The following is a 16,693-nucleotide window of genomic DNA, read 5'->3' as shown; positions in this document are numbered from 1 at the left end:
CTCACCCCATCCCCAGGCCTAAAGAAATAGTTGTGTGACATAGCTATTCTTGTGACTTAAATGATAGATGGCCAATTACTCTCTAGATACAGTATATACAGTTGGGAGAACAAGTATTTGATAAACTGCCGATTTTGCAGGTTTTCCTACTTACAAAGCATGTAGAGGTCTGTAATTTTTATCATAGGTACATTTCAATTGTGAGAAACTGAATCTAAAACAAAAATCCAGAAAATCACATTGTATGATTTTAAAATAATGAATTCATATTTTATTGCATGACATAAGTATTTGATCACCTACCAACCTGTAAGAATTCCGGCTCTCACAGACCTGTTAGTTTTTCTTTTAGAAGCCCTCCTGTTCTCCACTCATTACCTGTAGTAACTGCACCTGTTTAAACCTGAAGGATCTGGAGAAGGTCTGTATGGAGGAGTGGGCCAAAATCCTTGCTGCAGTGTGTGCAAACCTGGTCAAGAACTACAGGTAACGTATGATCTCTGTAATTGCAAACAAAGGTTTCTATACCAAATATTAAGTTCTGCTTTTCTGATGTATCAAATACTTATGTCATGCAATAAAAAAAAAAAAAAGATTTTTGTTTTAGATTCTGTCACTCCCAGTTGAAGAGTACCTGCAAATACTTGTTCTCCCCACTATATCTTGTTCAATAGCAACAGACGGGCAGAAAGGCTTCCATTTAACCTCTTTAACTGGAGATCGTAACCAGAGGGAGAGGAAAGCCACCTTTTGTACTCATCCAATTATCCAGAGACGTTAGGGGTAACCAAAATCAGCCACTCGTTGGATGGTTCCTGTAAGGTTCTTAGGGGTAAGGCAAAACATTAGGAGATCTATTTTCCAGACAATTTCAAAGGGTTTTGAGTAGCTTAACCCTCTACATTTCCATCCTTAAATTGACTTAACTCAGGGGATCAACACTTTGTATCATGTGTGCAGGGTATTACCTTTGTGTTTTTATGCTCACCTCAAAGCAAACACGAGAGGACACCCAATTAGGCAGACTGTAACAGAAGAAACGTTTCTCAAGGAGGAGAAGCCAGGCTGTGCTATCTCACTAAATGTACAATCTCTGATTTAAATATCTAAAATTAACTATAATTGGTCCTAATCTCTTATAATCAAATAGCCCTATGCATTGAAGCACCAGTAATTCACATCTAAGGGTAAGCTTTCATACAGTAACATGATAATTGTGTAGTGAGAATAATTTGACGTACACTCAAGATTAATCAGTAGACCTTTTTTAAAAAGCATTATCTTAAACATTATCTTAATTCATATTTAATCACTATGATTTAAAGAATAAGAATATTACCTTTCCATTAACATTAAATATGCATTCTTTAACTTTGTATAATTTCAGCCAGTAGTTCTAGAAGCAGCAATATGGGTCCCCAAAAACTGGGTAATATGTCACTATACAGTTGTGTAGGACTTACTGTAGGACCAAGCACCCTCATCCAGAGGTGGAAACAGCCAACCTTTTTTTCACTCAATGTACATCTTGTTAGCTGCCACTCAAATGACAAGACTGAAGTTCACTGGTTAGATCTTGGGTTCCTTCTCGTCTATTCCATGGGGGCTGATCTTGCCACACAGCTTCAAGTAAACTGTTTCTTTAAAACCTTTGTGGCGATTTGAGGCATTCATTGTTTATTTTACAGTGTTTTGTTAGAGTAAAAAGTTAAGGCAAATGTCACAAAAACTCTTAAACTGTTTGAGCTAGAAAAAATGGGGTTACATCTTCGGAAATAATAGATCCTTGGGAAAAGGCTGGAGTTACAGTCAGTGGCTTCTGTTTAAAAAAGGGTATTATCACCAAAATGTACACTACAACCTAAAAACTGGAGCTACAGTTATAACACACTCTAGACTGAAAAAAGAGTTTTGCAGTACGACACCCCCAATCCCATCTATCCATGTAAAGTAGTACCGCTGCTGTATGAAATCCCATTTCTACCATAAAAATAAATACAAATTGTAGCGGGGAGAGACACAAGGATTAGATACAGTGTTTAGGGCCCTGGAGGTGTTTATAAAAACTATGGAATTGATAGGAGGTGAGGGAGTAATCAAAAACTTTGCCGTGGGGGTGGTGTTGTCTCTGGGACAGCCTCCCGTTGGCAGTATGGCAGGAATGGGCTCTCAAAAATAACATGAATTGGGGGAGCGGTCATAGTCTTGGCAGCCACTTCACCCCTCTTCTCCATACCTTCTTTCTCCCTCCTTGGCTCCCCCAATTTATGTTATTGCCCTCTTTCTGTATCTATTTTGAATTGCTGTGATCCACTGATATGCTTTGGCAATATGTACATTGTTACATCATGCCAATAAAGTCGTTTGAATTTAATTTAGATAAGGAAGAAAAGAGTGAGAGTAAGAATCTTTCCCTCCTTTTTTGTGTTAATTTCTCAATAAGAGACTCCAGGGCCCTACCACCGAACCCCCGGTTTGTTCCTTGCGTCTTTCCCCGTTAAAGAATTGGTGAGGGGTTTGAATACTTTTGCAAGGCACTGTGTATGTATGTTATGTATACAAGTATACTCTATACATGTAAATACTCCAAAACAAACTTACTTTTCTGTTTGCAATATATTCTTGGGAATAGCTGTTTTACATTTGTGTTTTACAATTTGTACTGTTTGCACAGTAACCGTAAAGACAATTGTGGATACCTACAGCTCCTCAAACTTCATATCAAATTGTCAATTGTTCTGGGCCTTCTTTGAGGGGGAATAACTTCTAAAAGCTTGTATCGAACAGAACAAGGAAAATAATAACAGAATCACTCATTGACTTTATGGGAACCACATCAAAACTACTTTTAATGCAAGAGAATCCATGCCTTTTGATGACATCCTAAAGAAACAGGCCTGCGCCATAGCAGTGGAGCTGGAGTGGAGCGTATATCATTTTGTTAGAGCGCAGAGCGGTTTCACTTGATCACCCGTCAATCATCACCCTTTTGGCATAGCCTATGACTTGCTGTGAAATGTTGACTGCTTCCCTTCTCAGATAGGGCAACATTTGCTTTTGTAGTAGGCTAAGTAATTACAGAACTAGGTGCAGTGCTTTTTAAATTACGTTGAAAAAAATAATATGGAGCGAATATGGAGCAAGCATGGAATTATTTTTAGCGATAATGGAAATGGATGTTGTACACCCGGAGCACTCAGTAAGTGATAAGTGGGAGTAGAGAGTAATTAACTAAAACTGAATCAGAAGATCATTTAAATGGAAACGATTAAATCAATGTTTAAAAAATATAATAGAAATTACAATATGTTTGTATTAATCCTCATATCTTCCCCGAAGCCGTAGAAGGCCCTAACAGTCCTCCGATGTATTTAACCATGGCATGGGTTGTATTTAACTAGCTAATTGTTTGATTTCTGGCATAGGAGTTAGGTTTAGTTTAAAGTTGGGCATAGTTAGAATTGAATATATTTATGTAACTTTAAGTTAAGGGCTAGGATCAGATGGTAGGTAAGAGGTATTTCAGGGTTTCCAATCCCCACAATGATCGGAACTTTACGTACTTGAGACATATCTACCCTAAATGAAGGAATAAATGTGATTGACTCAATGAAGCAGGGGTGGAAACGTACTCCTTTGAGCTTGAGGGAATGCAGGAGGACTCCTCGATATGCTTCCACTGGGAAAAGAATTGGCTAGCTACCAGGCAGTTAACACTGGAAGTACTGCCCTTCAAGTTCTATCGCTTTCTTCGACACAATCTCTCCTCGTCGGAGGAAATCGTGGAAGTACCATTGGTCAAACGGCTAAACCCATCTTGCCGCCACCATTGGAAACTCTACGGCATCCTCATTGTGCCCTGGGCCCTACACTCGGGGGACTCTCTTTACTCTTACATGTTTCCAAAAGTGATCAGCACAGGTGTGCTCCTCAGGGGGTGGGCAGCACTGTGGGAAATTGGACAATGTTGCAGAGAACACACCACGTACATTTACTGGCGTTCCTAATGATTTATTGCTCAGACATTTCCGATCAACACTGTTGGACCAGCGTATTCTGGTGAAAACCGACAACAGCACATCAACAGGCAGAACAGGAGCCGTTGACGATGGCTAACGGTATCTCCCTAGGTTTCTCAACCCAGGTGCGTCTTTCTGGCCATCCCTCACTGGTCTCAGAGAGGTTAATCGGAGCCCAAACTCTGATGATCTCTTAGGAACACAAGAAAACTATCCGCTGATTGGCCATTCTGGCTATAGACGTTCTCACGGACTAGTGGCCATAAATTTCCCCAAATAGTGTGATCACACACACGCTTTGAGTGTCTGTCAGTGCTTGTGGCCCCTTGCTGGCACAAGAAGTCCTGCTTCCCAGAGATGCTGAGCAGACCTCCATGGAGCCTACCGTGTCATAGGGACAACTTTTTCTGAGTGCTATGATCATAAGTAGAAAGGACACATGGGTTTATGTATTGTATTTTCTTTAGTACTTTACATATAAGGTTGGAAATACAAGGTTTTTGTTTATCAGGAGAATACAGGAAATTGAACAGTGCTCTGTACATGAACATAGTATCGTCAGTGTGATGGGACCATGGTCACCACAACTGTTCGGTTTGCACATCTCCACGTTTGGGTACGATTCAAAAGTATTCAACCACATGAAGGTCAAGTCTCTAGCAGCAGCTTGCAGAAGAAAGAGAATGTACACATAGTTATGCACACCTTCACCAAAGTCACATTACAAAATTGTTTTGCTTATACATATATACATGTAGGAAGGAAACATATGAAAATTATTAGAAGCCATACATTTTTTTTTTAAATCAAGACAGGTTATAAGTGATCCCTGAAAGCTTAAATCAACTTGGAAAGTCAGAAACAATATACATATAAAAAGAATGTTAAAAAGCTGCTATTAGAAACTTAACCGACTATTGTTGGTAAGCAGTGGTACTGATTTGGGTCACAGAAATACAAGAGACAAAATACCCATTTGATGATCAAAGTACAGTAGAGAATTAATACATTCATCCTGAGACACCTTTTTTTTTAATGGGGGTTGCAACGGCCAGCTTTAGCCAACAGGAAATTTCCTCAATGCATTTGTTTGTAATCGTATGTAATGTCTTTGATTTTCAGGGATTTACCAAGGCTTGTTAACAGGGTTAACAAGTGATTTAGATTTAATCTCAAAGGTAATTATACAAATAAACCACTTGGATCCTATATTGTATGACACTAAAATAACTAAATAGCAGGTAGGTCAGTTGATGTTTGTGTGGAAATTAATTGATGTAAAATTCAACTGACAGCTTGGGTACCCTTTCTACGTTCATTGTGGTCGTATTGGGTATAATGTGTTGAACAAAAATAGAAACTAGCAGCCCTATGCAGAACCAACAAATAAAAATGTAAACATTATCCATCCTGTACATTTTTTGTTAATCCAGAATGTAAATTACCATATAATCTGTGGCCTCATTTATGAACTGTTACACCACAATATTTGTGTCAACTCAGAATTTAATTAAATCCTGCAAACATCTAATATTTTGGTATGACATTGCAATCTGGCAATTTAGTATTTTCTAAATAGGAGATAGAAATAAACAATAAATACAAGAAAATATGAAATATGCAGCCATTTGTAGTAATTTATTATTTTTACAATAATAGAATTATCAGACATAAGATTTAGTTTATTTTATTTCCATGACGTAAAATTTGTCCTACAATTTTCTAGTTGTGATGGGTTCATATATTCAAAGTATCCATGCAATAAAGGAACATACACATCATTTTATTTTAACCAGGTAGCCTGGTAAATTGAAATTAGTGCCAGGGAGAATTGACTCCAACTATCACCCTTCAGGTTTGTGGAACCGATGGTGGACTAGATATATATTGCATCCAACAATGCCTTCTAGATATTTTCTTGCCACTAGACAGAAATGCTTTTGGAGAAGCTGGCCAATTAGGCCTCACTTAAATCCAAAATTAAAGTCAGGACACCATCATCAAAAGTCCTGCTGAGATGGACATATTATGAAGTAGCTGCTGTGGATGTTTTAGGAGTTGTAGCTGTGGACTAAAACACAGGGTGGCATTTCACCAGACTGAAGCAGCAGTGGAATTCAGCAGAAGCCTAAGCATCTGACCAATGCTTTTTATGGATCACACTGCTCAAGACCCAAGCGTGGCCAGGCTTGAAAAGGTGAAAATGTTGCATTCAGGCACTCGATTTTAAACATCATGTGTACAGAGCCTATGAAAACAAAAGTAATACAATAAACAGGCAGCCTTAAGATTAAGTAAACCTGTCTCTTGAAAACCCAATCACCTTGGCAGAAACAAAAAAGCCAGTACTATCTGGTAAACTGATATACCCTTATTGTCTATTGCTGGAAAAGAGAATCCCACAGAACCATCTAAAAGAACACCAAGACCATCACTGGCTGTCCGAGATCCAGTGTGGATTAAGAAAAATTATCTGTCACAGTGTTTGTAGCCCATTAATTCTAAGACAAATGACATGTGGAAAACTGAACAGTACTTAACTATATTAATCTGACAAAGGTTGTTAATATTGTCAACTGCGAGGCCCTTTGGATGCCCAGAAACATGCATCAATATAGTGCTTCTGTTCATCCAAGACTTCACCAAGCAATTTATGGTCACAAACATAGTGAAGCAGTTCTGTGTTTAAGCGCCTGTAAAATATATTTTTTTCCTACCACGCTGCAAGATGCCTCCCCAAATCTCTAGGCACAGACATTTCTTTCATCTTTGTGTTGATGGGGCAGATATTTGGAACCTTCTCTTTGTTGATAACTGCAGACCCACTGCTGTCTCCCATTCAGACATTCAGACCCTAATGGACCAGTTCTCAACTCAACTTTGGCCTTGGGAAGAGTAAATGTATTACCAACCTGCCCACTGTAATTCTTACATGGACCCAATTATATTGGGAACAGTCAAGAAAAATGCAAGCTGTAGCAAGCCCAAGCTTCAAGCAAAGCCCTCTTGCGGTTTGGGTGCCTGAACAACTAACAACATTCTTTGTGGAACAACATCCATCTCAACTAAAACCAAAGTTCCATAGTGTGTGTAACTCTCTGTGAAGTTGTCATAATCCTTTGACCAGGCATCTGATCAATGACCTTTTACCTGAAATGTCTGAAGATGCTCTTGATGTGGCAGGACAGCCACTGAAGTCCACAGCCATGCAGACAATGCTTAGCATTGCCACACAGTTTATGAAAGCATAGTTTGGATTGTGTGACCATGTGACTAAGATCCCGGATACTAATCTTTCTAAGCAGATCTTCTTTGGAGACTTGAATAATAGGTAGTGAGCACAAGGTGTTCGGAAGAAATGCTTTGAAACCCCCAAGTGTTATGAATGTTCCACCTGTAAAGTCATTCAGGAAGGTGCAGCCACATCTCTAATCAGCAGGACCAAAAATGCCATTGTCAAGAGACAACAGGACAAAAGTTGTATGAAAAGGCTAGGCCCATGAGACTGCTAACAACATTTAATGTCTAGTGCGCCACAATGTCCCGTCAGCCATATGTGAACCTACTTTTAAATTATTTTTGGAATATAGAATCAATCTTGCTCAATGCACAGATAGGGATTTACTATATACACAGCATGGCTGTTTTAAAAAAAAAGTCAGACGACACAAACAGAAGTTTTCAAAATGGGTATTGCTTTGTCTTTTGTCCATGGCCAATCTGAAATAGGAATTCATCCATATTATACAGCAAATAAAGGAAATGATTGTCACCGTAAAAGGTGAATGGAGGGTGATTCTTTGCCATGAAAAACACCCTCCATTCACCTTTTACTGGTGTTCCTTTACTTCCACACGGTTCCACAACAGGTCATTTTTATAACATAATTATAATGTGTGCAAAATATATATACCACAATATTGTTGTCTTCAGAATTTTCTGAAATTACGTAACAGCTATAAATGAGGCCCCAGATCAGTACAAAACGACATGACCTTGAAAGAATCAGTCATCTTCCAACCATTGCTTTATAATTCATCACGCTTCAACCAACGGCATCCCATTGCATTCAAAAATGTCAGTCATTCTAATTTGTGCCAGTTCACTAACCAAAACTCCTAGATTTAAATATAAGATTTTCTCAAACCCTGTCAGTCCTGAGAAACTTAAATGTAGGCATCACCATAACAATGGCCCAATTTGTCAGCACTGGCGTTCTTGGCTTCTGTGACGATCCTTACCGACTCCTTTGAAACATCCATGCTTTATTACTTACATATTTTGGACCAAACAGTACTACTTATCATTCTGTGTGAAGGTTAATTGGAAATAGAAATAGTGACTTCCTAGAAAATTGTTGGTGTTCAGTGGGGAGCATGATTACACAAGGTGGCAATGATTTCAAAAGGAAAACAATTTATTTCTACTTCGAAATCTCAATGAAAGTTCTTCCATTGTAATTCTTAAGATCTCGGATGTACAGTGGGAAATCACAGTAATTGCGGAGGACGATGGGCCAACACATTCCCTGCACACAACACCTTTCTTCTCTGTCTCTGTTTGGATAACTAGTTCATTGTAATGTTGTTGATGAGGAGGTCCTCAGCTGGGCACGGTATGTACATACGAGGGAGGGCTTTAGTTGGCAAGTCTGGCACAGCATGCATGTATTGCATGGTATAACATATGTCCTTTATTATTGTCTAGGTATGATTAGATAATAATTACAATACAAACATTTACAAATTTGGAAATTTGCTGATTGTGACTCAGTATCTCCTTTCATGCAAAGAATGTCAGAGATCAATTACATCACAATATATGTAAAAGCTATTGCCTTTCCCAATATAAGTAAACCATTAACCAGTTGTAGCAGTTTGGATAATTGCCCCTTGCACTGCCCCTAAACCAATATGTGAAAACTGGGTGTCAGCTTTGAAATTAGTTGTGATCTGTGAATCCCATTCTAAGGCATTAGATTTAATCAGGAAAGTGTATGAAACCAGTAGTAGGGCACTGACATGGACTTAGTATGAAATGTAGCAAAAATGTACGGTAATGACATTGAAAGAAATCAAATAATGTGCTACTTAGAACAATGAGAGTTTCTTCTATTGACAAATGCTTCCCTACTTTGGTAAAATAAAAGGAATCTGCAACATAGTTTTTAATGAGCTTCTCTGACAATTAGTTATCCATCATGATGTCGTTTTGACAATGTCTCCCCAGTATCTCTTCAAATGTAATCTGCACCTTGAAGGCCTCTTTGTTGGAGAAGGTACTTAGATAAACCAACACACACAGAGCCAAGACCCAACGATTCCTGGTAAAAACACTCCTGTCTGTATCAGGCTCACTAATTAACCCCCAATAGGAGTGATGAAGCACTTTTCAAATCCATCCTGCAGAACAGTGCTCACAACTGAAGCCCATAATTCCTTTCAAGAATGTACTCCCCTACCTCAGTAGAAGGAGCATCCACACAAAGCCACTTTGCTAGCCTCAAGTCTAAAATCCTCTAGTCTATTGGTAGTCTTTGGCTTTCCCATTGTTTTTGCGACTTCAAAAAAGTGTGTACAAGAACAGCACAGCGAAAAATAAAATAAAACTAAAAAAACTAACCCAAACAAAGACAGAAGAGTAGTTGGCCTTGATTTTTATTTGTGAAAAGTTCTCTCACTAAAGTGAAAAAAGAGAAAAATAGAAAGAAACAGGTTTTTTTTTTTTTTTGAAAGCTCTATTCAGGGTGCTTCTTAACAGCCGTCCCTTCAGGCTATATCCTTTATCCTACGCATGTAGTCATGCAGTTCCTCTGGGTCCTGGAAACCCATGTCCTGGCAGACCCACTGAATGTCCTCTTCATCTGCAATGGGGATGGAGTTGTAGGGCGTGTCTTCTGTGGGGAGCGTGGTGAAGGTGGTGAACTTGACGCGCTTGCGCTTGGAGGTGGGCGAGCTGGCCTCCTCTGCATTGTCCTTGGTTGAGCCTCCGGAGCTGCCATCGCCCCTCCCATGGACCTGGCTCTGAACACTGGTCTGGGAGCTCCCGCTGCTGTGGTGGTCACCGTGACAACAAGTCTGTACCCCCTCCAGGGGGTTAATTGGGCTCTCCACTGTTTGGGGTGAAAGGTCACTCTGAGCCCTCAAGGGCTGTCCGTTCCCTAAAAAAACCCAGTGGTGGGAATGGTCCATGTTGGCCTGGCCCTCGGGGGGGATTCTCTTGTGGCGGTACTTGAGCACAAACACAATGCAGTTGATGAGGAAGACCAAGATGGCAAGGCAGAAAACGCCCAGGAGGGCGTACATGCCGATTTCCAGGTCGGTCATACTACGGGGCGCATGAATGAAGTCGTCGTCTTCTTCCTCCTCTTCCTCTTCTCCCTCGGTGGGCCTCTCTTTGTTGCTAATAGTAGGGAAGTTGGTGTAGTCAATTGGGACGCTTGCCGGCTGTTCATTGGAAGGCTCAAAACTTCCGCCCACCATTGGATGTCGAGTTATCTGATCAATATCGGTGTCCGTTTCCTCCTCTGAGTCTTCCTCTGGACCAAATCGCACTTTCACATATACAGGGGCCGAAGCAATAATGCTCTTGCGCTTGGTTTTCTGACAGGCCTCGCAGATGGTCATCTCCATGCGCACCATCTCCCCGGAGCCATCACCCTCAGCCACCACCACAGGCCAGCGCTGCTGAGGCTCCTGGGATATGGACACCACCTTGTCGTCCAGCGTGGAAGCATTGAGGTTGTAGTCCTTTGGGTCAAAAAAGGTCAGAGGCGATGCAGTGCTATCACTGTAATGTAGCCAGATTGATAAGCTGGCCTCCTGTAAGAACAAGAAAAGGAAATAAAATAAAAATCTAGGTTAACAAAGCTTCAAATCCCATTTTTGTTACACCTTAGCCTTTTACTGAAGTTATACGTATAAAAACCCTGTGGACAGACTAGGGCGACACCTTTATTTTGTTGAAACACGTTTACCAAATAACATGCCAATATTTGTATTTTATGAGCAAACAACAAAACAATTAGCATATTTAGAAAGATCCAAATATTGGTTGAGACTGTTTTTTTCTTCATCTAAAACTAAGCGTTTTGATAGTTCAAACAGACACACTTTTATGCCTCTCTATATGATGTGAATGTTTGTGCCCAATCCCTGCCTTTGAAGTCTCTGGCTTGCTCCTATCCCTAAATCGTCTAAGCATCTCTAAACGTCGGCACCTCCTGCCTTGCCATAGACCGAGACACACGCAGGCGGTCTGTCTCAGAAGTGAACGCTAGCAAACACACAGCTCGCTCTGAGAAAAGAAGGGTGAGTGGGTGTTGTGCAACTGTTATCCTGCTGGTAAACAACAGACAGAACTGCACGACTGCACAGCAGTTTACCTGACAGCTAGAGTCTGGCTTCATGAGAGTAATGGCAATGTTTGGTGGCCATGTCTTCAAGTAACAAGGTGTTTTTTCTAGGCCTTACTTTGGCTCCTGCTAAAAGAATAGCTCTCAGCTCAACCTAGTGCACCTGCCCTGTAGGGCTGACAAAAGGAAAGAGCTTTTCTGACAGAGCACATTTAGTCCCTAACTGAGATGTCTTTTCATACTTCAGCGGAAGAGGCATTTATCAAAATTCTGTCTGGATTGTATTGGAACGCCCCTCTTGGAAAGCTTAGATGTATTTCACTTTGATACAGGCAGAGGAGACTGAACTTCAAGGTTGCTATGACATTCCTGCTCAAGCATGAAGCCTCTGTCATCTCTGCTTGTCAAGATGAAGAGGGCCTTTGAAACACATTATTTAAATAATACATTGACTATGGCACCATGTCCTGATGAACCCACTATAGTGCTTCACTGACATATCAAAAAGGTTTGACACCAAGCAAACAAAGCACACCGTACACTTGAGGTTGAATGTCCTAACAGGTGACTGGAATGTTCAAATTATATTCCATATTACGTCCTCTTTGAAGAGCTCAGGATTCATCTGCAGCAGACAGATCAATAGAATTCCCACAGGATAATTAGACTATAACAATATATATTTAATCAATAGGTTAACACAGAATGCCTCGATACAGCCCTATGTCATGGTACATACACTGATCATATACCACAAACCGGAGAGGTGCCTTATTTTGAATATATACAAATACCACAGTGTTCAGGATACAAACCACCGGTTTTACAATGAATGCTAATATCTCTGTGACTTTGACAGCCAAAGAATTGCTAATTTGTGCTCCCCTTCTGACCTGACAGGAGTCTCAGAATCTCAATGACTATAGCTGCCCTTGCAAGTGATATTACAGTTCACACTCGGGATGGTTGAACTCAACAAATGGTAATCACAAGCACACATACTGTATATATATCAATGGGGTGGATTTCAGGCTTATAGAAAGAGACCTTGACTTGTCCAATTCTCTTAGTTGTAGTTTATAGCACTCATACATTTATGGAGTAAAAAAGGGGACGTTTAGCACACATGGCCGTGGAGGCTTTTTCCTGTGAAACTGGTGTGAAATAGTCTGAGAAGCCCTCTGAGAGTTTCAATGGCGGTGGGATTGGCTGCCTTTTATGGTCTGGCCTTGGAGAGCACTTTAGGACAATACATTACACTAATTAAATTTTAAGGTGGCCAAGCAGTGGAAGGCGAGATACATAGGAATTTAATACTTGTGCCTGAGAGTGACGTTTTTTTTTTGGCCACAGCCAGAGCAAATAGATATCTCTTTGATAAACAATTTCCTAGGTATTGAAACCTGTCTGTATTCTCTCATTGTGGTGAAATATGAATAAATATGGCCCAATTGCAAAAAACATTGTCTGATCCAGCTTCTCAGGAAAGATGGCAAATAATTTATGTGCAAGACTTTTGAGAAGCCAAAGGCCCAGTTGCAAAACTCAAACATGCCATGGCTGTATTCTTCTGCTTCTTATTAAACAAGATGTATTTTTGCTGGTGCGGTTTGACGTTCCCTGCAAGTCTTTCATGATCGTTTTTTAAATTTTTATTCTAGCCTTGTATCTTGGGGGGTTGTTTGGGCACAGCACAGCAATAAGGCAAATAGGCTAATGAGCACTGCAAGCGTCAACAGTCCATCTTGTGGATGTGTGATGTCATGAAAATTCATGAGCTACTTCCCACAGATGTTCCTTGTAACTTTTGAAAATCAATTCCAGGATCATATTAGCAGGCAAGATGCTACACACAGGAAGGAATCTCTGAGAGACGTTTCCCTATGGAAATCAATCCCTATGGTGTTCTGCAGATAAGAAAGACTCTCAAAAAGTATTTTTGCGAACTACAGTCTCAATTAACAGATTACGTCCCTGTGTTAAATTAATGTATTTCAACAATTTAGTCAGTTAATTTGAGTCAGTTAAGATGTCAGTCTCTGAAAGCAACTGCTTTGTTCTTAAGCGATGACAGATCTGTATGCGAAGGCGTGCTTTTATATTGTCTTTGTTATGTGCAAATGGTGTGTATTCTAGCGATATTCACACCATTTAGTAGGGCTGTTGGCAATCATTACATCATTGCCTGATTGTGATTATTCGACCCAGATAGCAATTATTGTTATGACAACGATCTTTTTGCACAAAATTTTGATTCCAAAATCTGTATAAGGGTGTTTTATGCAAATTATGCCAATTTCCATCAATTAGGATGTCTAGCGCAGAGATTGAAAAGGTTTGACAGCTCTGTGGAAAGTTACCTGCGCAGATCATGTACAGAAAGCCATTTGTTTCTTAATTTCAGTATGTTTAAACTCTGTTAAAAAAAAATTGCAATGCAACTTCATATAATTTTTCAACATAAGGCTATTATTTAATATAAGTAGAACTTTGTCATTTCCATCTTTATTTTCTCATCGGATAATGTGCATTAAAATGCATGGATGCAAATATCAGTTGTCTCATTGCATATTAACATTTGAAAATAAAATTAATCGTAGCCTACTTGTACACTTTTAACTGAATTAATCAACTGAGTGTTAAAACACGTTTTGCTGCGTTAGAAAGGCCAACATAGTAGTTTTAGAATGAGCTATTTGCAGCAGAGCGAGAGGTGAAATATTACAATGTGCAGGAAAATGTAATTGTCATTACTTGGCTGTTGCATTTTGTGAAGAGCAATCATTAATAACATGGATTTAGGGGTAGTTCCAAAGTCGGACACAACTTCAGCGCTCTGTGCACATTTTGGTTTGAAGCCAAATGAAATAGGTGAGGCCAGTAATTTGGGTGAGGTGAATTGTCGGATTTGCTCCAGAAAGATGGCCCTCAAAAGTGCAAACACCACAGATATTCTGAAGAAAGATCCCTGGATCTACCAGGTGTATCTTTTCAATATTATTAGAATAGCCATTGTGAATTTCTACAGTTGATACATAGGCATGTCTACCTCGGGGACCTCATTGCTGCTATCTCTGCATCCTGGTTGCACATGCTATCTTACACCTTCAATTTCTCCATCTAGAATGCCGTTTGTACCCACACAAATATTTATCCCACTTGTAACATACACTATACTTAATACTTCTACAACATCTGCCCTCTTCTATTTGCCTTAATTGCACATCTATACATTCCACTTGTAATGTACATATAATACTTGTAAATGTTTCGATTTGCACTTCTGGTTAGATGCTAACTGCATTTTGTTGTACTGTACTTGTTCAGTGACAATACATTTGAATCTAATCTAATTAGGCTTACATTGTAATAGTGGCAGAAAATTAACAAAATTGACAATTAAATCGTTAATTGCAATTATTTGTGTGGCAATTAATCGTCTGCTAAAATGTCATAATCATGACAGCCCTACCATTTGGATAAACATGTATCAAATGGCTTTAAATGAAAATACCTACTATAGACAGAGAACAGCACTGTTCCCTGGAGGGACATTCCTCTAACGGTGTGAGAAAGCGTCCTGTTTTTTAATTCACAGACTTTGTTACCATGGCAATACCTTCTGAACTTTTGGGTGACTTGTTTGACAATGTTTCATTGAACTTCTTTTTTCCATTGAGCATGTTTGAAGGCCTAAACAAAGATGGCCTTTACTAGCAAGCAAGCAAGTTTATTTATATAGCACAATCCATATATAGAAGCAATTCAATGTTTACAGTGAAAATAAAAATACAAAATGCAAATGGGATTAAAACCGTCAGATTGTTACAATTCTCTAGCTCAGCTGCCTCCAGGGGGACTGCATGAACTTCAACACCCCGGTATCTCAATCCTCACATTCCAATGCTAGGATGAACCAGTCAGTCCCTATGTGAGATAATCATTGCATCAATGTCTTACTTGGCTCTCTCCAGGGGGACATTTATGCCATGTCTGTACATGCATTTTATATTCATCCTCAATTAATTACAGTTACCATAACTGTTTACTGTGCCACCCCGGTATCTCAATCCTCACGCTCCAGCACTTGGATAAACTCGTCAGTCCTTTTGTGAGAAGATACCCTAAATCGATGTCTAAACAGCAGCACAAGAACTTGCATTATCTGTCATCAGCAGATTGTTACATTTACACAGAGGTTATTCCTCTGATAGCACCAGAACTTGCATTGTGAATGGTAAAAGAAAGCAAAATACAAATTTCATAACAAAATAAATCAAAAAGAGAAATAGAATACTAGTGGTGTGCCGATCCTTAATCCTAGCCTACACCTCGTGTCTGTAATTGCTCAATCACTCAGAGTGCTTAACAGAGCATTCAGATTTTTCTGCAATCACTCCAAAATTGGTCACAGTTTAAAAACAATTCGGACAGCTCAAGTGGCCAATGCACATTATTTATGTTTATAACACTTACATTAAAAAAACATGAAAATAAATGCGTTGAGGCCACAGAAGGCTGTTTAAATTTCGAGACAGGACATCCATTTTTCTTCTACACCTAGCTTATGCAACAACATCTGAAAATCAATGATTAGCATTCAGTGCGGTATGTGACATGAGAATGTCTGGTTTTCAGTAACTTTATACGATCCCAGACAATGACATTATATAAATATATCCGTATCCGGAAAATTGTTAATGTGCCTAAGGACATTTGTGTTTTGTCTGAGTAGTCGGCACACCCCTAGTCTGTACATTGAAGATGTGTTTTGGTCACACAGTTGCTGTGATGTACTATAATTTAGCAAATAAATAGGTACAATGGTGAATTTAAATTCAGTTATAATTCTCTGAGTACCAAAAAAGATGGTGATAGATATCCACACATGAACTAAATTACATCACATGTATCATCTTAAATATTTGTATAGTACCTGCTTTGGTGCAGCAAGTGTCTGCAGGCCAGTTGCCTTAGCGACCATAGTATGACTGTTGCCAGGGCTGGGCTGTAGCAACAGAGCAAGTCCAGATATGGCGTGGACGCGAAGTTCCAAGATGGAGACTTTCTCGTCAGTGACAGAAAATGGTGTCTCTCCCAACATGGCATCTACAGCGAGTGGAGAATCCACCTGCAAACAACACGAAACCATTGACTGTCACACAAAGCATTTGGATATAAGGACATACAATACATGCAAGTGCAATGGCATGTCTATTTTGTTGATCAGTCATGTGAACCAAAACAAAAGCACCAGAGGCTGGATGGCGAGCCCTGGGGGCTCCCACTAACAGTGCCCCAGCGCCCAGCACTTGACCTC

General features: G+C 39.7%; 1 protein-coding gene across 2 annotated transcripts in view; it reads right to left on the bottom strand.

The window, feature by feature from the left end:
* Window positions 1–4,471: 4,471 nt before the first annotated feature.
* The window catches only part of tmem132e (transmembrane protein 132E), a 289,644-nt gene continuing 277,422 nt past the window's right edge, over window positions 4,472–16,693 (bottom strand). For both annotated transcript variants that reach the window (XM_013134527.3, XM_010870842.3), the window contains exons 8-9: window positions 16,310–16,504; window positions 4,472–10,840 (exon numbers count right to left, since the gene is read on the bottom strand). In XM_013134527.3, the coding sequence (XP_012989981.2) occupies window positions 9,788–10,840; window positions 16,310–16,504 (1,248 nt within the window). In that variant the 3' untranslated portion in view covers window positions 4,472–9,787. The remainder of the gene's footprint in view (window positions 10,841–16,309; window positions 16,505–16,693) is intronic.

This window comes from Esox lucius, chromosome 7 (assembly GCF_011004845.1).
Source record: "Esox lucius isolate fEsoLuc1 chromosome 7, fEsoLuc1.pri, whole genome shotgun sequence".
Taxonomy (NCBI): domain Eukaryota; kingdom Metazoa; phylum Chordata; class Actinopteri; order Esociformes; family Esocidae; genus Esox; species Esox lucius.
Note: the sequence above shows the minus strand (reverse complement) of the source record. Positions and strands in the feature narration are given on the sequence as shown.